The sequence below is a fragment of the Nelumbo lutea genome, chromosome 7 (assembly GCF_056320005.1).
Source record: "Nelumbo lutea isolate HS-2025 chromosome 7, American lotus-T2T, whole genome shotgun sequence".
Lineage (NCBI taxonomy): Eukaryota > Viridiplantae > Streptophyta > Magnoliopsida > Proteales > Nelumbonaceae > Nelumbo > Nelumbo lutea.
The window spans coordinates 13,105,657-13,131,660 of NC_142690.1; the positions used below are offsets into that span (position 1 = coordinate 13,105,657).

General features: G+C 39.1%; 1 protein-coding gene across 4 annotated transcripts in view; it reads right to left on the reverse strand.

Moving 5' to 3' along the window:
* Positions 1-564: 564 nt before the first annotated feature.
* The window catches only part of LOC148845178 (PH, RCC1 and FYVE domains-containing protein 1-like), a 29,678-nt gene continuing 4,238 nt past the window's right edge, over positions 565-26,004 (reverse strand). Inside the window, exons 1-9 of one of the 4 annotated variants that reach the window (XM_088955636.1) lie at positions 11,592-12,024; positions 11,451-11,510; positions 10,590-10,679; positions 7,457-7,537; positions 7,083-7,290; positions 4,881-6,998; positions 3,988-4,134; positions 1,171-1,553; positions 565-1,031 (exon numbers count right to left, since the gene is read on the reverse strand). In XM_088955636.1, coding sequence (XP_088811762.1) covers positions 899-1,031; positions 1,171-1,553; positions 3,988-4,134; positions 4,881-6,998; positions 7,083-7,290; positions 7,457-7,537; positions 10,590-10,621 — 3,102 coding nt within the window. In that variant the 5' untranslated portion in view covers positions 10,622-10,679; positions 11,451-11,510; positions 11,592-12,024 and the 3' untranslated portion in view covers positions 565-898. Of the gene's footprint in view, positions 1,032-1,170; positions 1,554-3,987; positions 4,135-4,880; positions 6,999-7,082; positions 7,291-7,456; positions 7,538-10,589; positions 10,680-11,450; positions 12,025-19,896; positions 19,984-26,004 lie in introns of those variants that run through there. The other 3 variants (XM_088955633.1, XM_088955634.1, XM_088955635.1) reach the window with 3 other exon arrangements.

A 26,004-nucleotide genomic window follows, 5' to 3' on the forward strand; every position in this document is an offset into this window, starting at 1 on the left:
TCTTTGGTAATGCAGTCCTTTTGACTTTTTTTTTTTTTTTTTGAAATGTTTTCAAATGGCAAATGGGAACTTTCTTGATTTGTAACTTGCCAGCTTGCAGGATGATTCAACAGGATGATTCAGACATTGGATAAAATTTGATGGGCTACCAAAGTTTTAAAAACCGATCTAAGCAGTGCTAGTGGTGACTTGCAATAGAAATGACAATGGTAGCTCTCTCTCTCTCTCTCTCTCTCTCCATTATTTTAATATTTTTTCTGAAAAGAATAGATAAATCATTGTTCGGATCGATAGGTTCAGCAGTCCGACCATCTGAGTCAACAGTTGGCTGGTTGACTGACCAATTCAATGCTTTTTCTGCCAAACGAGCCAAAGGAAAATAGAACGATAGGCAACCAGTTTCCAAGTTGAACGGTTCAACCACCCAAGTCAATGACGGTTTTAAAACCATCGGGGCTACTTCAAAATCATCCTCTAAGACTCTATTACTTGAGAAGACGGATGCAGTGAGCTCTCATATCACAGAAAAAACAAAAACCAGAATTCAGAAGTAAAAGAAGCAAATTTTTAACTTTGTAAAACCTTGAAGACGCATTTGCTTATGAATTTACAAGGCAGCTGCTTTAAATAAAAGCTAGCTACCTACTAAGAATTTACACTCCTCATCCTCAACCAACTTGGAATTTTTTTTCTTCCACACAGGCACATTTTGGCCAAACGAGAAAAAGGAAATCAAGGGACAAAACACAACCAATCCTCTCTAATCCTCTCTTCGCCTTTCTATGTACCACCTTTTCCCATCAATAAGATGAAAGCAACATCTAAATTTGATCAAAACAAGCTTCAATGCAATTGAAGCCTCAACTATACCTTTTCATATACAGATTATTTCTACGTGTCAATGACCTAAATCCTCACTCCCAACACCGACACTGGATTTATCAACCATGCGCACATTGTATTGCTCATATACCCTTGCACGGTTCTCCGCCCACCATTGTTCTGCTTGTTTCTCACTAAACCGCTTCCGACTGCATTCAAATACCATCAGAAGAACGAATACTTCAATTCAACCCTCAACTCAAGAAGAGATGTTTATATAAAGGTGGTTCGTCTTTCAGCTGGTCAGCAAGGGAGGGGGAAAATAAAACCAAATCGTTGAAAACGTACCTGAAGCGGACTCTCTTTAAATCCCTGGCACCCCCAGGTAGGGATGTAAGTGTAATGTATACACCAGGTTCATCTTGCTCAACCCATTCAGACTCATGATGGGGTTCCCCTTCTGGTGTTCTGCTCCCATTCCTTGTTGCTTCAGAATAGACTATTCTGTTGTGACTCAAATTCCGGTTATTGGTGGTGCTTGGTCCATTAGAGAGCACCAGGCTATTTGATCCATTTGAATCTGGTTCATGGGATGTTATTGGACTGCTCGTTTGGTCAATTGGTGCTGCAGAAACATTGCTGGGGGTAGGACTAGAATCAAAGGAAGTTAAGGGAGGAGGTTTGTTGTTCCGTGCTGCTCCGACAGGCAACCTTTCAGCCATTTCTTTTAACTATTACAAACACAAATAAAAAAAAAAAAAGAGAGAGAAGAAATAAATAAAATCAACAGCTGTTATAAAAGCAAGAGTAGCAACAAAATTTAGAATACCCCTATCAAATCACCAAATAGATAACATATTTCTTGCACAAATTTTGTTCAAGATAATGTCTAGTTTCATCATGCAATGTATATTTAATCTATTATTCTTATATTCATTCAACATTTTCTGCACAGGTATTTTTGTCAGTAAGGGATTGAAAGGCTTCAAAGACACTTGAGGATTTCAGTTGGGATCAACAAGAACAAGTTGGTGAAGCAAGGGCTGCAAACATAACTAATATCATTGGTTTCATATGAACATTATATATTTCAACCCTGTATAATTTATTTTAATTTTAAATATTTCTTGCACTGTTCCACAAACTGCCGCCCTTTGCTTCATTCAAATAATAACAATAACATTTACAGCAATGACAACAAGAACAAAAACAACAATCATTAGACAACAAAAAGTGACAAGCTGTAAACAATTCCAAATAATCACTCCTATGACAACTAATTCTCAATACCTCATTAGAACCCTTCAAACCAGACTCTATTAAAAATTCTGTGCATCTATAGCAAGGGGCCAAAGAAAAAAATATCATTTGGTGAAGTAGGAGTGGGTATGTAAGGATAAAAACAATGGGGGATTGGGGATTAGAAGAATTAGATTATTCAATAAGGCAATGTTTGGGAAGTGGTTGTGGAGGTTTAGGTGTGAAAAGGATTCAATAGAGTGATTGCTTGTAAGTACGGTGTGGTGAACTTTTTTGGGATACAAGGGAGATGAAATTATCATATGGAGTTTGTGTGTGGAACCATGAATTTCCATTCATCTTTCTTGGGTTATGTTTTTTTAATGTTGAAAATAGGGAAAAAGTTTTGGGAGGATGATTGATTTAGAAAATTGTGAGTTATGTCTGAGACTGTATAGGTTGACTAGGAAAGACATTCCAATTTCGCAATGCTGTGAAGTTGTTCAGGATCTCATAGTTTGGCGTCCAAAATTCAGGAGACAGTTTCTTGATTGGGAAATGGAGGCTGATGCAAGGTGGTGGAAGGAGAGTAGCAATGGGATATTCTCTGTAAAATCATTTTATAAAGCATTAGCAAGAAATCGGGTTGATAGGGCAGACACCAAAGGTGTTTGGGGCAGCCCTTTTCCTCTAAGGGTTGAGGCTTTTTGTGTGGCTGGTTGCTTTGGACAGCATTCTTACCCAAGACCACATCAAAAGCAGGATTATCCAGTTGGCAGGAAGATATTATTTTTGCCTAGTGGAGGAAGAGGATTTTTTTTTTTATGAAATAAAAAGAAATTTTACTAATTTGGAATTTGATTCAGAACTTTAAGCTCATACAACAGCCCTTGGAGAGCCACGAGCTGCAGCCTCTCCCAATAGATTACAAGGAAACTAGAAAAAGAAGCACATTAAAGCTGAGCCTAAAACATAACTTCCCCATTTGCCCCTTGCTTGGCTAAGCCATCAACCAAACCCACTGTATAGTTACAAACATACTCCTTATCAGCCACTTAAATTTCTTGGTTTCATTCTTAATTTCTTATAGCACCACACAGCATCCTCGGGGTTCTTGAGGAAGAGGATGTTCTTCATCTATGTTTTGGCTGCTGTTATGCAAAGATCATTTGGGGTTTTCTTTTCTCTATTCAAAATGGAGATGTGAGGATGGGTCTTGGCACAACAGTCGGGTTGCTCCATTGCAACCTGGGTGACCAGGGTTCAAATCTTGGAAGCAGCCTCTTTGTATGTGCAGGAAGGCTGCGTACATCTGTCCCTCCCCAGACCCCACATTGACGGTAGCGCTGTCACTGAGATGCCTTTTTTATTCAAAATGGAGATGTGGCTCCCAAGGTCACCGAGAGAGATTTTGCACTTTGGCCAGCTCTAAACAGAAGCAGGAAAGCGAAGATAGCCTGGAGTTGTGTTCCATTTGCTATCTGTTGGGAGTTACAAAAGGAGAGAACTAGAAAAAATTTTGAAGACCAACACAAATGTCACAACTGTCTTGTCTCAACCACGGGGAAAATATTCTTGGGTTGGATTATGATTCTTCCAGAATTTGAGGATGATTGTAAAGACTATTGGGATTGGTTTTTAGTCAGTTTTAGAATTGGAGCTGGGGGTGAAAGTTGATGTATTTATTCTTTTTGATGATTTTTGTTCTTGCTTTCTAGGTGATCCCTCATCACCCCCTCTACTTGTACTCATTTTCTTTTCTCACCCAGTGAAATTTTCTTTTTTTTTTTATTTAGTACAAAAAAAAAATTGTTGGCTGAATAAAATGTGATAAAGAATGCCTTCCTAGATTAATTAGTTTTGAGGTTACTAGAAATAAAATTGTCATTACTTTTTATCAATAAATAAGGTAAGCATTCAACTTACTTGAGCGGTAAGTGACTTGATCACTTCCTTAGCTGCTTTGCATTTTGCAGTCTCTTCCCCTGCAATTGCAATTGCCTCCTTTAGCTGCTTAGTCGTTCTTTCCAATTCAACTTCTTGAAGTTGGGCCTTACGGGTGAGATTTTCAACCTACAAAATAAGGTTCATCAGATAGTTGACAAGCATGCCATCCCTACATTAACTTAGGATTTTGGAAAATAACCCGAACTTTCTTATTTCTTAATATTTCAATATACTGTAGAATCATTGAGAGCCACTACATATCCTTGGAAAGCTTTTAAGTACATGTTTGAAATATGGTTCAACCCTACATTGGAACTCTACAATTTGGAATGCATAAAAGCATAAATCCGTTGTCCATGAAGAGAATGTCAAATATACAACTGCAACAAATCCAGCAAACATGACATGGAAAAGAAACGTCATCAATTAGTGCAGAGAAATAAAATGACTGCATCAATGGTTGGTAGATCAAGCTATTCATAATGATTTAATCATACATGTTGTTTATAAATGCAACAGTCTTCAATCTTCAGTTTATTTATTTGTTTCCTTTTGTTTGCCAAGGTTTGACATGTCCCATTAATCTCTGAAGCACTTCTTTTAGTAGGCAAGTAGGTTAAACACAAGTTCTGTGATATCAAGGCTTCAGGATTTACCAAACTGGTGTCTCTGAAGTTACATGCATGCTTGGCTTCTATGTTGCATGAACACTTCAAAAAGGACACCATGTTCATGTTAGATACTTCAATATTTAGTGCAACAAAGCAACTCAAGAAATGAGCTAAAGCAAGATACTTCAACATTGAACATCAAAAACCCAATAAAAAAGAAAAAACCTGTCGGACTATTAATGACAAAGCAAAGATATATACCTGTGCTCTTAACTGAAGAACTTCTTGGCTTAGGTTATCGTTTGTTCTTTTAGCATCATCCACAACAATCTTTGGAGATGTAAGCCCTCCCAGAGTTGGGGTGGGTGTGGTGGAGCGAGGTGGACTAGGCCGTCTTGATATAGGTGAGGTTGCCCGAGAAACAATTCTTGATCCAGGAACAGAAGCTGAGAAAAACTTTTTGGAATTGAAAGATTTAGAGATATTAAGTGGTCCCCACTGAGAACCTCCATTTGGAACAGGAGAAACACGGCTACTATTAAATTCAAGTTTCTTATTTCTCTTAGATCTACTGTCCACTTGCTTAAAGGATTCTATTGAAGAAAATCTAGCCAATTGTACATGAGATCTAGAGTCTGACTTTGCCTCTTTTTCAATCAATTCATTAAGGCACTGATTCATATTTCCTCTTCTACTCAGATCAGAGTTGGATGCAGAATCAGCCTCTAAGGCTTTCTTGAGTTTACCAAAGCAGTTGTCACACACACGATAAGGTTTGTTGGGATTTGGTGCCATAGAAGCCTTGTGAGATTTTTTACTGCTACATGAATGGCAAAAAACAAGTCCACAATTGTAGCAATTATGTCGTTTTCTTTTGAAATTAAACGGCAGACGGCATCCAGAGCACATTGATTGATCAATACCCGATACCCATTTATGAAGACAGATTGCTGCAGTGAAATTTGTACCACAAGCAATACTTTTGACTTGCTTATCTTTCAAAGCTTCAACTAGTGTTGGAGAATTTTTATCATCTGTATCTCCATGACCTAATCGGCCATTTGCTCCCTTGCCCCAGGTATAAACTTCGGTTCTTGATGTTAAAACTGCAACATGGTAAGCACCACAAGCTATCTCCTCAACGAAATTTTTTAAGAGCTTTCCTTCAACACGGGTTGGGAGCTTCCCATCAGCCTGAGGATTTCCTAGCTGACCATAAACAGGACTACCCATTGCATAAACATGGCCTGAGGTTGTAAGTGCAACTGTAAGACTGTGCCCACAGGCAACTTGACAAAAGTTTGGTTCAACTAGAGCAGCAACACATGTAGGCACAAGTCTGGGTTCCTTGTCACCATGCCCAAGTCGACCTTTGTCTCCATCTCCCCAAGTAAACAGCTTCCCCGAGGAACAATTGCTTGAACTGGAAGTCCCAACCATAACTTCAACAACTGCAGCAGTGTGCCAGACACCACAAGCTGCTCGAACAGTGCGAAGCCCCTTCAGGGATTCAACTTCCCTAGGTATTGACACATTTTTCCTATCTCCATGGCCCAGAACACCAAAAGTTCCATCACCAAAAGTAAATAGTTGACCAGAAGAGGTCACAACAGCTGTATGCCATGGTCCGCAGGAGATGGATGAGACATGTATACCCTCCAAGGGCCCATTCACTCTTTTTGGGACCCAATGACTGACTTCATTTCCATGTCCAAGGAGCCCAAAGTTGTAAGTACCATCACCCCATGTGTATAGATCTCCTGATAGTGTTACAGCACAAGTATGGTGCTCCCCACATGCTACCAGTTCAATATTAGTGTTCCCAAGAGCATCAATTAGCTTTGGGTGTGAAACATCAGAATCTACGCCATGCCCAAGTCTGCCCCCTGATTCTTCCCCCCAAGAGAAAATCTCCCCTTGCTTGGTTACTAAAGCAGCATGCCTTCCACCACAAGCTATATTCTGAACATCAAGCACTACTGCAGATTCCAAGGCTTTAGGCACAAAAGAATCCATTTTAATACCAGAACTTCCAACTTTATTAGTACCACCACCCAGAACCCCATCCCCCGTGCCCTCGCCCCAAATGAAAACGTCCCCTAAAGCATCGCCATCATCATGACCAGAACCTTGACTTGATGAGCTAACAGCACTTGATAGACTTACTCTAAAAGCATCCATTGTCATGCTCTTCATGTGCCCATTTAGACCATCTGATCCACCTGATGACAAAGAATGGACTGACCCGCTAGCAGAATCTGGGTGGAAGAAACCCTTGGGTGGAACAGCATATAATATCACATCAGAAAATGTCTTGTCCATACCATTTTTAGGGGGACTTCCATATGGACTGTGAAGACGAAGAGGGTCCATTCCATCCTGAATCAACATAAGGAAGAATTTCTCATTATTGAGATAATTAGTGGAAAATACAGGAACAAGGAAAGCACAAGCAGTGCACACCTTTTGCAAGCTATCACCACTACCAAAAGGAGAACTCAAAGGAGAACTTCTCCGGGTGTAAGTTCTAGGACTATTTGCTTCAGATGAAACTCCATCACTTCTTGATTCTGTTCTCCATTTCCGGTGATGACTACGTGAAATTAATGCTTTTAGACCAATAAACCATACTTCAGCTTCATCTTTGTCCTTGCAAATCTGGTACAAGAAACTCAAAGCACCAATTAAGACAGATCTTCAATCTTCATGAAACCTCAAAACAATTATTTAAAGGCAGAAAAAGGAAAAGCATCCATCAGGAGAAGTAACTTGCATAATTGAATAGCTGAGCAACTAATTAAATAGAAGAACAGTGGTGACAATAGGAAAATACTAACCAAATCAAGTGACCTGTCATTGTAAATAAGAGAAAATGACTGGTATTCCTTTTCAGGCCGAGGATACCTCTGAAAGATTGCCTAGAGAAAGCACAATAGCATATGATCAGAAACTAAGCCCAAGGTTCAAAGTATCGATACTCATGGTACACAAAATTTGCATATTGAGAGTTTATTTTGATTTACTTTTTTCTATTTGATCATTTGATAGGGAACATGTCACATCATCTATTAACAATCAAAACAAACGAAAATCACCTGACTCCAATTATTTAGAATATTGGTGACCCTAAACCGATACATGATTGATCTCACTGATATGTTCTTTTTCTTTTGAAAAAAGGTGAAGTATTGTATTAATAGCAAAAAATTACACTACCACCAAAAAAATAAAAAAAAAACTCCATCTGTACAAAGAATCAATTAAACATTACGAAAAAGCAATTCAGCTTTCAAAAAAGAGCTGTATGGTATATCTATAAAACATCTAGCATTTCTTTCCATCTATGTGGTCCAAAAAATCACCAAGGGCAACACTCTCCAAATTACTTTCCCTTTTTTGCTCAAGCCCTTATACTGCGAATAACTTAAACAGATCCACCGCAGATCTTGGAAAGCACAAATGAAGTCCAAAAATATCCGGCACTTTTGGCAATAACCTTCTTACAAACGAGCACAAAATAGGTTGAAGGATAACTTTGAATTAGTTATAGTATATTCAGGTTGTAATTAGTGATTACATAACTTTGAGATGTGTAAGGAACTTGTAAATAGTGATTTTCTCGATTATGAACAGCTCTGATATTACTACGGATAAACTCTTCTTTTGATAATTCAAGGTCTGTAGTAGATCAAAATCCATAAATAGTCAGAGGAATACTTACAGTGCTTTCTAAGTCCGTCATAGTTGCATGTTGATGTTCACTATTCATCATCGTTCCTTCTGGCCTTACCATTTACCAACACCAAGGATCAAATTGTTTTCCCTAAACGGCCACCTGCCTCAGCGGTACTCACGTCGATAGATCCCTATTCAGGCGCTCCAGGTTTGATAAGATGAAGATAGATAAGAAAGATGAACAACAAAAGACCATAGGACTATAGAAAAGACTGAATTTATTCATGACTATCCTCCCGAAGGAGGAGGATTATTGAAACTACATACAGAACCTCGAAGGATACGCCTTAACAAATAGTCATCACAGTATTGACTATAACAACAATCCAAACATCGAGTTGGATGATATTGGAAAAGTTGAAAAAAATCAGGTCTGTCAGTTAACAGACACTGATGATTCTTGGGCTTTGGACATAGCCAAGAACAAACCATTTCTCAATAGGACAAGTCCAAATTCAATTTATATTAAAGGAACTCTTAAATTCAAGGGTTTCAAACCAATAAATCTACATTGCTATGTAGATACTGGTGCAGGACTTTGCATCGCTAGTGGAAGCCCACTCAGCAAAGAAGAAGGACAAGAACTTCAGGATTTCGAGGACAAGATTCTCGACAATCAAATGGATGCCAGCCCAGCATTCAGAGGACTTTGGTGTGCAAAGCTCCAAAAGTTCGAAGGTCACAGCTGTCAAGTCTGTGATAAAGAAGGAAAAGATAAGATGCTCGTCGATGAAAATCTTATCTCATCACCAACTTTGTCGGTAGAAAAGGACATCCACCAGTGATGGAGGACGACCTCGACAGAAGAATCCAGGAAGTCGACAAAAGAATCGATACATGGAGAAAAGAGACAAGCGCACTTATTGAAAAAGCGTGTCAATTATGGAATCTTCGGCAGAAGACGACAAAAGAAAGTGATGGAGCATCGAATAAAGGCAAGTGGGAGACAGATGTCGAAGGACCACCGCCAGCTAAAAAGCAGAAGAGATAAGATCGAATCTTATTCTCTAAGGACACCTGTCCAAGACTATGTAACCGGGAAACCGGATGTAAGTCTATATAAGGAGACCTCATGCTCAGTTGTAAGCATCTCGACCTGGAGCAAGAACTCCTCTTCGATTTCCTTGAGCTCTCCTCTTTGTTTCTTTTGTAACTATCCCATAGATAGGGAGTAAACCTCCTTCGAGGTTCTGTATGTAGTTTCAATAATCCTCCTCCTTCGGGAGGATAGTCATGAATAAATTCAGTCTTTTCTATAGTCCTATGGTCTTTTGTTGTTCATCTTTCTTATCTATCTTCATCTTATCAAACCTGGAGCGCCTGAATAGGGATCTATCGACGTGAGTACCGCTGAGGCAGGTGGCCGTTTAGGGAAAACAATTTGATCCTTGGTGTTGGTAAATGGTAAGGCCAGAAGGAACGATGATGAATAGTGAACATCAACATGCAACTATGACGGACTTAGAAAGCACTGTAAGTATTGCTCTGACTATTTATGGATTTTGATCTACTACAGACCTTGAATTATCAAAAGAAGAGTTTATCCGTAGTAATATCAGAGCTGTTCATTCAGTTTTTATTATCTTCCGCAGAGCCTTCAAGCTCAAATAATAGAACTGTTTAGTTCTGAATCTGATATAGAACTGTTTAGTTCAGACCATATAGAACTCTTACTGTTCACCATTAATACCCTCAGATGGGTTTTCTTTCCCAAAATCCATATGAATGTAATTTTGTCTTCAATAAAACTATTCTAATTTTATGGTTTTCTTTTGTTATTTGCTAAATATGAAATCACTTCAATAAAATAAGAAACTAGAAATATATTAAAATGTCCAAGAAAGAAACCTATAAACTATCAACTTACAGAAATTAACGACATGCTAGCTAATGTAGGATTTTAGTAAAGGCTGAATGGTACTTTACAGAACTTGCAAAGAAAAGAAAAACTAGAAAATACCCTTTGCTTTTAAAAGAAATAAAAAGTAATGAAAAATAATCTTATTGGGAGACGCCGCATCTTGTGACTCTCCGAGGGATGGCTATAATGTTTGATCCTTTTTTGTATTAACAAAACTGTTAACTTATAAAAAATCAGATATGCACTTTATTGAACTTTGTACAATTGTTAGTTCCTAAAATTATAAGTATCGCAAGATAGGAATAAAACATCAAAATGGAAGAAATACCAGAACTAAGACAAGATAGGAATACAATAGACATAGAGGAACTTACAGTGCGTTGGCCAGGTATAATTCGGGAAACATGACTTAGTTTAAGGTGCTTCTCCTCCTTTCCCGAGAACCATATTAAGACAGATTCATCCTGAAATTAGTCATTCATTCAGAGATCCACTTTATTTAACTTTCAGCAGAAAAACCTAACTTAAAATTCAGTTATTTGTAGAATTAAGCAAATATAACTCTGTTGATGACAATTAATACTAACAAGTAGCAATAGAACATAAGCTGATAGGGGTATAAAATGATAACAAATACATCATAATAAATATGATTTTCAGTATTTTTTTCAACACTATTTCAGTGTTTAAAAGCGCAATGGGCTTTTCTCACTTAAGGTACAAAGCACAAGGTGGCGCGTTAACCTTTTTGAAGCAAGGCATGGAATTTTAAAATTTTCAAAAAAAAAGATAAAATGCAAAAAAACACAAAATAAAAAATAATATTAATTAAAAATGCACACTTAAATATTAAACAAAATGGTTTAAGACTCATTAAAATACATAAAACATACGCAAAGTGAAAATGTAAAAATAAAATCAAACATAACATATAAAACATATTCAAGCACGTGAAACTTTTGATCTCTTTATTTCTTTCCCTATCCACTAATCTGATTTAGTAGTCTTTTTTTTTTATAACTGAAGAGGAATTTTATTATCAAAAGAAGAGAACTGTTACAAGCATCCCACAGAGAGGCATGAGGTGCGACCTCCCTTGAAAGTGTTAAAAACCACAAAGCACTAGAGATACAAGGTAGCCCAGTAAAAATGTTCCCTCAAAACCCCTTGTTTAGAAAGATTATCAGCCATAGCATTTGCTGACCTGCCCACCCAATGTACTAGCATTCATATACCTTAAAAGCCAGCCAGCCTTCTTTAGGAGATCCTTGTAGCACCAAATGACTGAGTTCGGTCTGTTAACCAACCCACAACAACCTTAGAGTCTCCTTTTATTTGAAAATTATCAACACCAAGTTTATTTGCAATCAGAATACCTTGTAAAGCTGTCAACAACTCAGCCCTATTTGAGTATCCTATTCCCACTGGGCCCAAGTACAAGGCTAAGATATTGCTGTCCGTATCTCTCAAAAAACCTCCTATACCATGAGGGCCAGGATTTCCTTGACTACTTCCATCAAAAGTCAGCTTTATACAACCTTCCAGTGGTAGGGTCCACACTAGAGTAATCCTTTCCTTTGTGGAGGAACTATTTGCCATTGCTGACCAATTCCTTCAAAAGTCATCAAAGGAAAGCAAATGGAAAGAACCAAAATTCTCAGCTAGTGAATTGCCCTTTTTAAGATGCACTCCTTAACATCGAAGAGAGTTCATTCCTTTTCTTGAAAAATTCTTGAATTCCTTTCTTCCCAAATTGTCCAAAGTGCAGCTGCTCTAATACATTTCCACTTAGTCCTCCCTCTTTTAGTGGGCCACATAGAGATTGACGGTCAAAAAGCAGACTTACATCTGTGGGTAGGTTCCACCTGCATCCAAACAAGGCAAAAATCTAATCCCAAATAACAACAAAAGAGCAAGAAATTAGCAAGTGTAAGCAATCCTCACCATTAGCTTTGCAAAGAATACACCAGTTAGGGGACAAGCACATAAAAGGCTTTTTCTTTTGCAAGCAGCCTAAAGTATTGATTTTTCTGTAAAACACTTTGCAGCAAAACAAAATAATTTTAGGGAGGACAGGCTTAGCCCAAAGCTCCTTAACTAGAAAGACCAGCTGAGTTGAAGAGGAAGAAAGGGCCTTCAAAAAGGAGGCACAAGTAAAAGAACCTTTTGGATGGGGGGGACCAAATCCTCTTGTCTAACTTTAAAGGATCCAAACAGACATTATCAAGAACCAGGAGTTGTGAAACATTACCAAGTTAAACATCCTTTAAACTGCAATGGAAGCCAAAATTCCAACTTAAAGATAGAGGAGAAAGGGGGGAAGGAAGGAAATTGGAAACAACCTTATGCTTAAACAAGGAAATAGAGTAGAGAGAAGGGAAAAGGTCTTAGGGAGCCCAATTTCCCACCCAGACATCTTCCCAAAAGTGAATAGAATCCCCCGAGTAAACATCATACCTGACAAAGTTAAGAAATTGATGAAGGATACTATGAATCCCCTAATTTAATACAATCAGCTCATTTCCCCATCTCAGATTACATCATATTACAATTTTGCCCAAAATAGAAGAGGTCTGTCAACTCCTTGTTTTACCAACATATATGCCATCGCATTTGCAGTCTTCCTCACCCAGCAATCACACTTATCTAATTCTACAAGCCTTTGTACCAATACCCTTAAGGCAAGCCCAAATAAGCCCATGCTAGGTTCTTAAATTCTTAATTCATACTTAAAAGTTAAAAAAAATGGTTTTATCATTTAGGCCCCATTTGGTGCATCTTTTCACGTAGTCTGTCAGCTATTTACAAGCCCAGCAGACCATGTTTGTGTCTTTTCCTGTTTGGTTCGTAGTAGATCTAGCCACCGAAAGCCAACGTGCCGAAAAGACGCAAGAAGCCCGTATTGGGCGATTTTCGGGAATCTCCAAATAGAGCTTTTCAGTATTTTCGATTCGTCTTCGTGTGGAAAGACACGCCTGAACCAAACGGTCTTTAGGCTATCAAGATCTTAATGCAAAAGCTCACCGTGTCTTTTGACTGTCAGGGCAACTAGAAGATCTTCCCAAAAATACTTGCCAAATGGCCCCTTAGTTTTAGTTCCTTATCTTTTAAGAAATGACTTGTATTAGGAACTAGGAAGATTGAATGAACAATATTATTCATTCATTCTTCCTAATACAAGACATTTTTTTTATAGTTAATACAAGGCATTTTTTTATAGTTAATACAAGGCAATTTTTTTTAAAAGATAAGAACCTAAAACTAAATCACAAAACCAATCTTTAAGTATGGATTAAGAATTTATGAACCTAGCATGGGTTTATTTGGGCTTGTCTCAAGGGGTTCAGTTAGGGGTCTGGGGGCCCAACATGTTTCAAAAAGTTCAAAAAGTGCTAAATTTAACAAAGGCACAAAGAACACCATGCCTTTTGTGGTTTCCTAGGTTATATGGAAAGAGAGGAGTAAGAGGATTTTGACAGAAAGAAGCATAATAATAGAAGATTGACAGCTGATATAGGGTCATTCATCATGAATTGTCTGATGATGCACTAGGAAATCAAAGATTTGGATCACTCAGTAATTTTTTGGTTTAGATTTTTCACCTTCACTTGATATTGTTGCTCATGATGTAAAGGGAACTTGCTCTTATGTTCTCTTTATACAAGACTTTTTTTTGGAGATAAATAAAAAATAAAATTTATTCAAGAAAATGGGAAAAAAGAACAAGAAAGGTGATGAGTCATCGCCCAGCCCCAAGGCATTCAAAACATAAAATGACCAAAAGTGGACAAAGAAATGCCTCCAGTCAAACCCTGAGAAACCATAAAAAAGAAGAACAGTCACCCACCCCTGCAACTAAAACTACAAGCAACAAAAATATAGCTACAGATCCCAACCCAATGCCTCACTTACTACCCCACCTAAACAAAACAACGACCCTATTACCAATCAGAAATCTTGTCTTCAAACTTTTTTTGTGAGAAAAAGGTAATGTATTAAAGGAAGCAAAAAGATTTACATAGCCCCACTCAAAAAGAAATTGAAGCAGGGGAAGGAAACTCAAAGGCTGATTATACCTCTGATCTAGATAGTAAAAGATTTCTATGATAAAAAAGGAACAGAAAAGTATATCCCTTAGCTGTCTATGCATTGCAGTCCATGAAAAGATTCTTCCCCATAAATTTTTTAGGATTGTATCCTATTGTATTTGTTTTCAAATATTCTTCCCCATATATATCTTCTGTCTTCAAACTTACTACAGTATCACCCTAATTCCTTCTGCAGATTCACCCCGTCCTTGAGGAAAGTGGCCTCATTGCTTTTCTTTTTTTTTTTTTTTGATAAATAGCCTCGTTGCTTTTCTCCATAACCTTCTTTGTTTTCTTTTTCACCTTTTTGACCGGTCCCAGACCAAAAAAACCTCCTTTCAGTCTGGCGAAAACCTTTGAAACCTGAATTGATCTTTGAAGATTATGTCTTCTAACTCTTCTTGCTGCAATAGGAGCCTTTTCATTAACTTGTACATCCTTTTGGTCAGAAACTATCCTTTCTAACTCCAAAATGCAGTTTGAACAGCCGGTCAGCCTCCACAGTCTTGTAAACTCTGTTGGAATTCACTCCAGACTTAAGCCTTCTCACATTACCATCAAAACTACACAGTGGGTCCCCGTCCCACCATCCATCTAAACGTCTTCTTTAAGCTTCATCTGCATGCTTGAGGATTCTTCCACTTCTCTGAATGCCTTTCTAGCATATGCTCCGCCCCCTAGAAAGAGGGGATCCCCTCTTGGTACAAGAGTTTAGTTTCTAAAACTTTAAAGGTGGCATTTCATCACCTTCTTTCTTGTATCCTCCCTTTTTCATTATTTATCAGTAGTTCAATTTCAGCATAAAACATTGAAGGGAGCTTTCATATTGGAGGTAAGGCACTGAAAATTAAGTGAACTAAAGCAAGTAATGGTTATAAATACAAATGCTTATTATGACAGTTATTTAAAACATTTGGCTGAATTGAATGATTTAGTTACTTGTCTATTAGTGGATAAAATAATTAAACATTCAAATGTTCGAGTGTTTTTTATAAAAAAAATAAAATTCCATTACAATGAAAAAAGTTACAGACTATATAGGTGTTAAGAAAACACCTATATACAATACTCCACCAGAAAAAAAATAAAATAAAAGAATGGAAACAAAAAAAAATACAAATCAGGACCATTCATCCAAATAACAAACTTGAAAACCCAACACCTCCCATAAACCACCCCCAAGAATCTTCTTTCCTGACTTGTGCAAACTCAGGCAACACCAAACTCAGTGAAACTTCATTACCGAAACCGGCACCATTCTATCCAGAAATTGGAACCCCATATCTCATTTTTAGACCCAAATCAAAGTTTTCGTGTTTGTTTATTCATTTTTGTCTCTTGCAGTAACTTCACATCTGGGTTGAATCTCCTCACTGTGTTCCTCACCAAGGCACTTCTTCCTCCTCCTCTCAGACCCCCAATTCCTCTTGCTCCTCCATTTCCCCCCTCTCACCACCAGCTCCTTCATTATCTTTTTTTAAGGATAACAATGAAAATTTTATTAAAATAAAAAAGCAGTACATCTCAACAAATGGTTGTCAAGTTGACAAACCACATACAGATCAGATCAAACTGAAGAAAGAATCAAAGCTATATGGATTCAGCTCCAAAGTGCCCCAGAAATTCTCAATCAAATCATATTCAAATTCCTCACTAATTCTCTCCTCCTCCCTTCCCTCAAACCCCTCATGTTCCAGCTAAGTATCTTCATCTTCTCTCCCTCCCCTCGCTTTCCCCAACCCCCAAAAGTCACTCAATGTCATCCAGACCCTCCTCTTCTTCCCCTTCCCCGTCCCACCCCTTAGTTTTTTTTTCTAGAATTTCTTCCCTTCTTCTCTTTTCTTTTTCTCAAACTTTTCAAAAGCTATCTTCACAAAGCCTTCCCCTCCCCAAAAAACTAAACCAAGGGATTTTCCTATCTCTACCTCCCTCTTCACTAGTTTGTTAATGTTAATGTTCTGCCCCCAGCTTTTGGAGCTGCTTCTTCTGGACTCTGGGGGCTGCCAGAGTGCCTTCTTTTTCTGTTGTATACCCTGTTCCGAACTCCACCTCCTTCCTTCTCCTCCCCTGGCTTTCTTTTTTCTGTATTTTTCTTCCCTTCCGCTTCTTCTATTCTTTTTCCTCCCTCCCCCTCTCGCCTGTTTGAATCTTCCAGCGAAAGAGCATTCAATGAGTCAGACTGACTAACAACTTCACATCTGAGTGCAGCCTCCAAACTTCCGGTAACTGAATGCCCACATGGTCTATCCTCATTACTTTGTGTCGCCCCTGATACAACATTTGCTGTAGTCATATAGTTGTCAAGGTGACGCCTAGGCGACTAGGCGCTTTTTCATGGTCGCCTTGCCCAAACGCCCCAGGTTTTACATACTAGGCGCCTGCCCAGAAACTTAGGCAGGCGCATATATATATATATATATATATATATAATAAAACTATTTTTTTATTTAATAATTGTTTTGAAATTTTATTGATTGTTGTATTGTTTTAAAATACAACCTGCTACATGGTATCATCTAATATTAAGACAAGTTACATTAAAGACTCAGTCAAAGGGTTTTCTTTTGATTGGAGAGGGAGGAGAACCGAACACCAGTTCAAGCTCGAGCCCCAGCCCAACTCCATCGCACCTCACCTCCAGGAGCGGCAGGTAAGTTTTTTTCTTCAGCTTTCTTCTTCTTCTTCTTCTTCTTCTTCTTCTTTCTCCTTTTTTTTCCGGAAATACAATCCGCACTCCGCAGGCCAGGCGCCAAACTTCTTCTTCAAATTTCAGTTGAAAAAACTGGGGTTCCACCAAACCTCCTTTTCTTATTTTTTTTCGAAAAAACAGGGGCGGAGCCCCTATGCTCCTCTCAGTAGTCAGTCCTCTCTCCACTCTTCTTCTTCTTCTTCCATTCCACCCCATGAGGCCATGAGTCCAACTGTCCAAGTGTCCAACAGCCGTCCGCCCCTTGAGTCCTTGAGTCCATTCTTTTGTTTTTTTTTTTTTTGAAATGTTTTATTTTGATTTTATCATTGTATGCTGATTGATGAATTGAAAATCTGATATATGTTTGAAATGCTTTATTTTGAAAATCTGAAATGGCTGATTTTTTATCAGCTTTGTTTCTTATTTTTTTTATTGTCTGATTAGGTCCTTTAGGAAGTATAGAAATCTATAAATTAATATATTTATAGGTTCCATCGCCTAGGCGCCTGGGCGCCCCATGCTCGCCTAGCCTCGCCTAGTCGCCTTGAAAACTGTGTAGTACTTGGATTCTTGATAGTAGGAGTGTTCTTTTCTTCCTACACAGTCCACCGTCTTGAAGCCCCTTGAACTTCTGCTCCTCTTTTTAAAGAGCTTTCCTCCTTAATGTTTTTTGTTTATGGGAGTGAAACGACCACCTCTATTCTTGTCCTATTTGGTCGATCATCATTTGTTTTCTGATCAACAACCCCCTTAACGCTTCTCTGCGAATCAGCTATTTTCCTTTTTGCAGCGGTTTCCTGAGATTCTCCTTCATCCGTCAAAACTTGAATCTTTTTCCATTTTCATATTTGGTACCACCCAAACCCATTTATCTTCCTCTTCTTCTCTACGACCTCTGTATATCCACTTTCTGGAACTCAAACAATTGGGGCTAAGCTTCAACGAAGAAGATGTATTTTTTCCAAAATTGCCCCTCTTACTCTCTGACCTTTGGGCTCTCGATGATTTCTTAAAACTTACCGCTAACCTTCTAAGCCGGTTATCTCTCTTCAATAATAAACTTATATTACCTGCTAGCGAATTTTCCTCTCCCCCTCTATTTGTTCTCCCTTCTTTGAAGTCGCCACTTCCTACAATCCTACTAGCCCAGGTCCATCGATCTCCATCTGTCCCCTTTTCCTTATCTGCCATCTCAACCCCGCCTTCCATGTGTGTTTTCTTTCTAACTAAAACCGCCAACTCATCATCTTCTCCCTCTATCCTTCGTCTCTTCGACTTCCTCTTCTTCTTCGCCTTCTCCCCTGATTTTCCGACCGACCTTTCTTCTTCCTCCATCCCCTACCTGTTCTTCTCTCTTCTTCTCTCTTCTTCTCTCATCTGAAGAACCCTTCACCTCTAGTTTCATTTCTACCTTATGGTAAGTGTCATCCATTCCTTCCACTATCAGTCTTAGATCATGCCGTTCCCCTGCAAAGATTAAGACCATCCTCTTTGGGACATCTGCTACATTTTCTACTTCTACCAAAACTCTCGCCATATCCATTTTGTCCTAGGTTCTAGGGGTGGATTCAAGCCGAGCCAAATAGTATGAGGCTCGAGCTCAGCTCACCAAGGTTGTATAAGGCTCGAGCTAGAATATTGAGCTCGAGCTCGGCTCGAGTCAAAAACTCATAAGCTTGAGCTCGGCTTGGCTCGAGCTCAATTTGAGGAAAAATATTTTATAAGAATAAAAAATTGTATATAAAAATATTTTTATTTGATATTTAAAAAATAATTGTAATATTTTTATTATATATTATTTTCTATAATTTTATTTTATATATATATATATATATGTATATATATATGTATATATATATATATTCGAGCTCGGCTCATTTATTAATCGAGCCTGTAAATTGGGCTCGACCTCGAGCAGCTCATGAAAAGCTTGGCTCGTTACCACCCCTACCAGGTTCTATTCCTATCGTCCAGCCTTGTGAGTCTACTGCAAGTAGCAACAATCTCCTCAAATGTGTTGTTACACCACACGTGAAGAGGGATCCCCACAACATCTATCCACACCACACATTTCCGTCTGCCTTCAACCAGTTCTCCGACTGCCAACGACCACCAATCTAACCTTAGATCGAATGTTCTCCCTTTTGCTTCTCTTCCTCCAGCACCTGTTCTGTGAACTTTCTGCTATGAAACATTACTAGCAAGAGCTCCGCCTGCAACTTCCTCACAACCTCTTTAATAACTTACTAAAAGACAAAACAATAAGCCATTCACAACCTCTTTAATAATTGTTATTGTTACTATTATTATTGATCTTTGAACTTGAATGAATTATGAATAAAAGTTTTATGAGTGAATGAGTGAATGAATTATGATTTTTTGTTTTTTGAAGAGGACGAGGAGGAGAAGAAGAAAAAGATTAAGTAAAAATTTGTACTAGAGAAAAAAGATAGGGAGAAATTACAAAAGCCCCATCTACACCAAGGAACTATAAAAAGGCCATTACCTTGGTCCCAGCTATCTCGGGTCTTAGGAAGAGTGGACTGGATACGGTCCTAACCTTTGGCATTTTTTTGCACAAAATGACTGCTCTCAGACTAAAGCCCACATTCAAACCCGAGCTTTTACCATTACACCAAGGAACCATACACTGGGAATACACAAGATATCGAAACATTTCAACCCCCCCCCCCCTTGTTTATACAAAAAGAACTCCTCTATCAAAATAAGAGTTAAATGGTCCCCCTCTGAAAAGATTCTGCACTCCCACCCATGCGAATAACATAAAGTCTTTAGTTGATAACCAAACCAAAATGAGGGTTGAACAATGAAGTACCAAAATAAACTTACTATATCTTGAAATATATATTTAAAAAAATCTTGAAACAATTAACTAAAACTTACATTCGCCAGCCTGAAAGGACAAAACTTGGGTTTCCCCCTGCGTCCATACTTCAACAAATATGCTCCTTTCTTCAAAGCAGTGATGGCCTGATGCAAAAATAAATAATGGAGCTTAAATTAATCCGCAAGGACATTAAAAAACGAAAAGGTCGAAAAAGATAATCACATAGCGTCAACATTCTACACAACCAAGATAATAGTTCAAGAAGTTGGAGAAAAACAGCAACAATAAGGACATTGCAGAGTTGTAATATTTACATATAAGCAGATAGATATATTCAAGCTACCCACATGTATGCGAAATTTAAGTGCTGTACAGATGTAGCACATACTGAGATGGATGATGCCACAGTTCACAAAATGTTTTTGCTTTAGATGACTGCCCTAAATTCTATTAAGCGTATCAGGAGTACTAGATAGTACCCAAGTACAACAGTCATTTGAGGCAGATGATGTCATCAATATTCAGTTTTACTAGGTAAACTAATCACATACCCACTACAAGTAATGTGTATCAGGTGTACTAGATGATTTGAATGTTGCTAAAATCTATAGTTAGTCTAAAGTCTAAACTACAAAGATTTGGACATCTTCAGTTCACTAAAGTGATAAATGAAAAAATCAACTATTTTCTATTCCACGAAGTCTGCAATTTTCACCAACTGATTTTTTTGGTAATAAATAAAGAAGAAAAGAAAAACAAATACAAGTAGGTAATAAGATATCACCCATAAAAGTTCAAAGCCGAAGACCCACATCACCAATACCCTTCAACCCCCTTTAAATATAAACTATTCTTCCCCAGCCCTTACAAACAAAAGAACAAAACTCACTATCAAAGCCAATGTTTTAAAAACCAACGCAGAGTTTGAACTGTTTTTTCCAATAAAATAATGCATAATTATTTTTACATGTAATATATGTACATATAAGTATTATTTTATCTTTAATTTATATTTTTTAATTCAATTTTTCATTTTTGTAAAAATATTAAAAATTGTGATTTGAGGCCTTTTTTGCAAAAATTGTGATTTGAGTCAACTTTTGCAAGGAACCTGCAGCACCTTGGGACACAGAGATCTTGAAAAGTTACCCAAATTTGAAAAAAATATCACCCAAATCGAACATCAGAGTGCAAACTTATGGCCTTTGGAAATTTGCATACACATTTAATGTGCAACCCATGATCCAGTCACTGGGTCAAATGGGTCAAAGGTCCAACCATCCAGGTTGGACGGTTTTTAATCAGGTCAACAATTTTTTACCAAGGCTGAGTTTTAAGAGAACTGGACCTGGAATCATGGCCGGGTGACAGTTCAAACAGTTCAACCAGCCGGGTCAACTGCAAGTTGAAAACACTAATCAAAACTAAGAGACTTCAAACCCTAGCCATATCCCACCAAGATCCCCAAGCTAGCAACGAACTAACAACTCTCACCATTCAGGTCTCTCCATTAAATCTTTCTTTGTTCAATAGATATCTCTCTTCCAATTCTCGAACCATTTTCCTGGCAAATTCTTCCCCTCCTATAAAAGATAACCCCAATATCTTGCTTACTTGGACTTCAGTTTCCACTATTTTTTCCAAGTCCATAATCCTATATTTCCTTCTATTTTTCTCACTCAATCAACAATCACCACATCATCATTCTCTTTTCCTTCTGCAGTCTCTTCCTCTATTTCAACATTATCCCCCTGTATCTCTTTTTTTTTTTGAGAAAAAGTAAGGTAATTGTATTAATGCATATAATTGTAACATATTACAGCCTTTGGTCCACAAAACTCCATGTACAGCCAGCAACTATACAAAAAGTTACCAAAAAAACAGTCTCTCCCAAATACATACAAAAGACCCCCAACTAAATCAAGTAAACAAAAAATCCAAATCAAAGTATTGATGGTGGGGGATATGCTTAAACGAGTCCTTGGCTGACAGCCAGGAATGTAAAGTAGCCAATGCCCGAACCACCAACTCATCTAAGGAGCACCTTTGACCTTCAAAAATCCTACTATTTCTTTCTTTCCACAGGACCCAACACACTACATGAGGGATCATACACCATAACACCTTACCCCTGTTACTTAAGCCTGTCAACTTCCAAGAGAAAAGCAGTTCACCTAAAGACTTGGGGCAGCACCACCTCACATTTAGCAGGGAGCATAAATGACAGAGCAGCAGATGGGCAGCCTCACAATGAATAAATAGGTGATCCACCGATTCAACTTCTCCATTGCACATCACACAACTCGTGGAGGGCAGCACCAGACCCCTCCTGATTAACTGCTCCTTGGAGAGACATTTACCATGCACTGCAGTCCAGACCAAGAAGGAGACTTTAGTAGGAATGTGAGGAAGCCAAATCTCTTTCCAAGGAAAAGCCTGAGCCGAACCAGCAGTCAGATTTGAATAAAATGACTTCACTGAGAAAATCCCATCCTTAATCCATTTCCAAATTCTGGCATCTTGCTGATTTGGGTTCAGTTGATATTCCTGAACCGCTTGTAGCAGCTCTAATGGATCAGAGAATTCCCAATCGTTGAGATGCCTCCTAAATTTTGGACACCAGTATCCTGTATTTCCCCGCCACTCAAACTGATCTGCCGCCACCACATTCCTGTCTTCTGCTATAAGGAATAGCGACGGGACGGTCTCCATTAGGGGAACACCATTGCACCAGGTGTCTCACCAGAAACTAATCCTCTTGCCATCCCCTAAATTTAGACTAATCCCTTGGATAAAAAGAGGATAAACCTTATCAATTCCTTTCCAAATTGAGCATCCAGCAGGCAAGGGGGCAGGTCCAGGATCCCATCCATAGTTTCTAGTTCCAAACCTTTCCACAATTATCCGCCTCCAGAGAGCTTGGGGGCTAGAATTAAAGAGCCACCACCATCTACCTAGGAGAGCAGTATTTACTTGACTAAAATTTCTTACTCCCCACTGCAGAGACAGGTTTGCATATGGAATCCCACTTAACCTGATGGATCTTTTGTTCACCATCCTTCCCGCACCAATAAGAACTCCCTTTCTAGCTTTTCCATCCTTTCAGCCACCTGTATTGAGATTGGAAACAGAGATAAAAAGTGGATAGGTAGATTTGCTAGGACACTTTTCAGCAGAGTAATCTTAGCTCCCTTGGACAAATACCTGGACTTCCAACCCCCTAGCTTTTTCTCTATCCTTTCAATCACCGGGTCCCAAATGGATTTGGAGTGACATTTTGCTCCAACTGGAAGACCCAAGAACCTGAAAGGGAGTTTCCCCACTTTACACCCAAGTTCCGCAGCCAGATCCTGGATGTTATTGACCTCCCCAACTGGGATAATTTCACTTTTCTGAAAATTCACCTGTAATCCAGAGATCACCTTGAACCAAACCAGAATCATCCGAAGATTACTTAACTGCTCCTTTTCTGCCTGAACAAAGAATAAAGTATCATCTGCATACTGTAGTAAAGGGACCACAGTTCCTTCCTCTGCCACTCTAAAACCTTCCACACAGCCTTCAGCCGCAGCTCTTTTAGCTAATCTAGCTAAAGCCTCCACCACACAGATAAACAGCAAGGGAGAGAGGGGTTTTCCCTGTCGAAGACCCCTCGAACTTCTAAAGAAACCAGAAGATGACCCATTCACAAGTACAGAAAACTTAGCAGTGGATATGCACACTCTGACCCAATTCCTCCATTTCTGGCCAAAGTTCATTTTCTGCAACACCAAGTCAAGAAACCTCCAGTTTACGTTTACATGATCGCAAGCCTTCTCTAAGTCAATTTTGCATACCACCCCAGTGCTGCCACTCCTTAACTTCGAGTCTACCAGCTCATTAGCAATAAGAACACCCTCTAGTAATAGTCGACTGGGCAAGAAAGCTCCCTGCACCTCTAAAATGATCTCAGGAAGTACCTTCCTCATTCTATTAGCAAGGGATTTCACCAGAATTTTGTAGAAACCTCCTACCAAACTTATGGATCTGTAATCAGAGATACACATCGGATTCTGAACCTTTAGAATCAAAGTTATAAACGTAGCATTTAAGCTATGCTCTAAGGATGCTCTTTCGTGGAACTCCAACATAGCCTTCATCATCTCTGGCTTAATGAAACTCCAACATTTCTTGAAGAACAGCATTGTGAACCCATCGTGTCCAGGAGTCTTCTCACCCTCTAGACTTTTAATAACCCCCCATACTTCCACTTCTGAGAAAGGTTTCTCTAAGTCTTCTCTTTGATTGTTGGAGAGGGCTTCAAACAGGTTCCCATTCAGACCTGGACGAACCGGCCACACCTCCTTATACAGATTCTTGAAGAATTTCACAACCTCCCTTTTAATAGAAGATTCCTCCTCAATAATCCTGTCTCCCACCTGCAGATTCTTCAAAGTATTCTCCCTTCTTCGACAATTAGCCACTGCATGAAAATACTTTGTATTTCTGTCTCCCGCCTTCAGCCAAGAGATTTTAGCCCGTTGTCTCCATTTAATCTCTTCCTGATATGCTACTTTGTCAAAACACAATTTTGCCTCAGTCCTAGCTGCCTTCTCTTCTTCAGATAGGTTCACCAACTCTTCTTTCCTATCCAGCTCTTCAATGGTGCTTAACAACTCTCCTTTTTTTAGTTCTACTGCCTTGAGATTGTTTTTCTTCCAGTATAGGATTTTCTCTTTCAACATCTGTAACTTCTTTGCAAGAATATAAGATCCTGAGCCTTCTACCTCAAAAGATAACCACCACTCCTTCAACTTCTCTTCAAACCCAGCCTCCTGAAACCACAAGTGTTCAAACCGAAAAGGACCTGGCTTCCTCCTCAGGCCCTCCCCCCAAAGAAGAATAGGCCTATGATCAGACACAGGTCTTGGTAGAGCTTCCTGAAACAAGTTAGGAAAACTTTCCTCCCACTCTGTTGACACCAAGAATCTGTCAAGCAGAACTAAAGTAGGATCGCCTTGGTTATTAGTCCAAGTGAACTTAGCACCAGACAACAGCAAATCCACCAGACCATGTCTAAACAAATTCACCAAAAGACCGCATCCCCGTAGTCCTTCTCACACCTCCATTTTTCTCCTGTGGGAATCTCATAATGTTAAAATCTCCGCCTATACACCAGGGAATATTACCCCTACTCCTTATTCTGCTCAGCTCCTCCCAGAAATTCTGCCTTTCAGCATCATCATTTGGGCCATACACCACGGTAATTATCCCTTTGAAATCTCCCGTCCCTACAACTTCAATGGAGACCGAGTAATTTCCAACCATGGAGTCACTGGTCGTGACAGTATTGGAGTTCCATACTACTAGAATTCCCCCTGCTGTTCCTGAAGCATTTAAACATCTCCACCTGCATTGTCCATCCCCCCACATTTCTAACCACTGTTGCATCCATTCTACTCAGTTTTGTCTCTTGAAGTAAAATGATATCTGGTTTGTGTGCCTTTATTACGGAGCAGATGACAACCCTTCTCCTCCCTGAACCCAAGCCACGAGCATTCCACGACAAAATTTTCATCATTACTCAAATACATTCCTATCCCCCCATTCCCCTACTTCCTACCTCCCTTTTCCCCTCCCTCTACCACCGTCCTCTGTACTCCCCGCCCTATCATTTAGGCCCCAAGTGAGACGTAATAACTCCCTTTTCCCTTTCGCATTCTTCTTGCCTTTGGCATTCATTACACCTCTGTCCCGTAAAATCCTGTGTTCAATTTCCATTAGGAAGTCCTCCATCTGTTTCTCAAGACCCACCATTGAGACCCCAAGAAACTCCCCAAAACTCAAGTATTTGGATAACACCCAACTCGATAGAAGTGTTCCCTCCAAGATTTCCCCACCCTCCAGCAATGTTGCCTCTCCATCACCCTCACTCCCACGAGCTTGTGTTTCCACCACGGCCATACTAAGCAGAAACTCACTCCCCTCTCCTTTTCCCATCCTCTCTTACGATGACGGTTCCACAACCTGCAACGGAGACACTTCTTCCCCATGAAGGCCCTCACTATTCTCCGTATCACTCTGAATTTTACTGGGGCTCCCTCTAAATTCAGGAACGTCATCAGCAATCGTTCCATCCACATCTTCGTCAAATGACACAACTTCTGCCTCCACCATCACTGCTT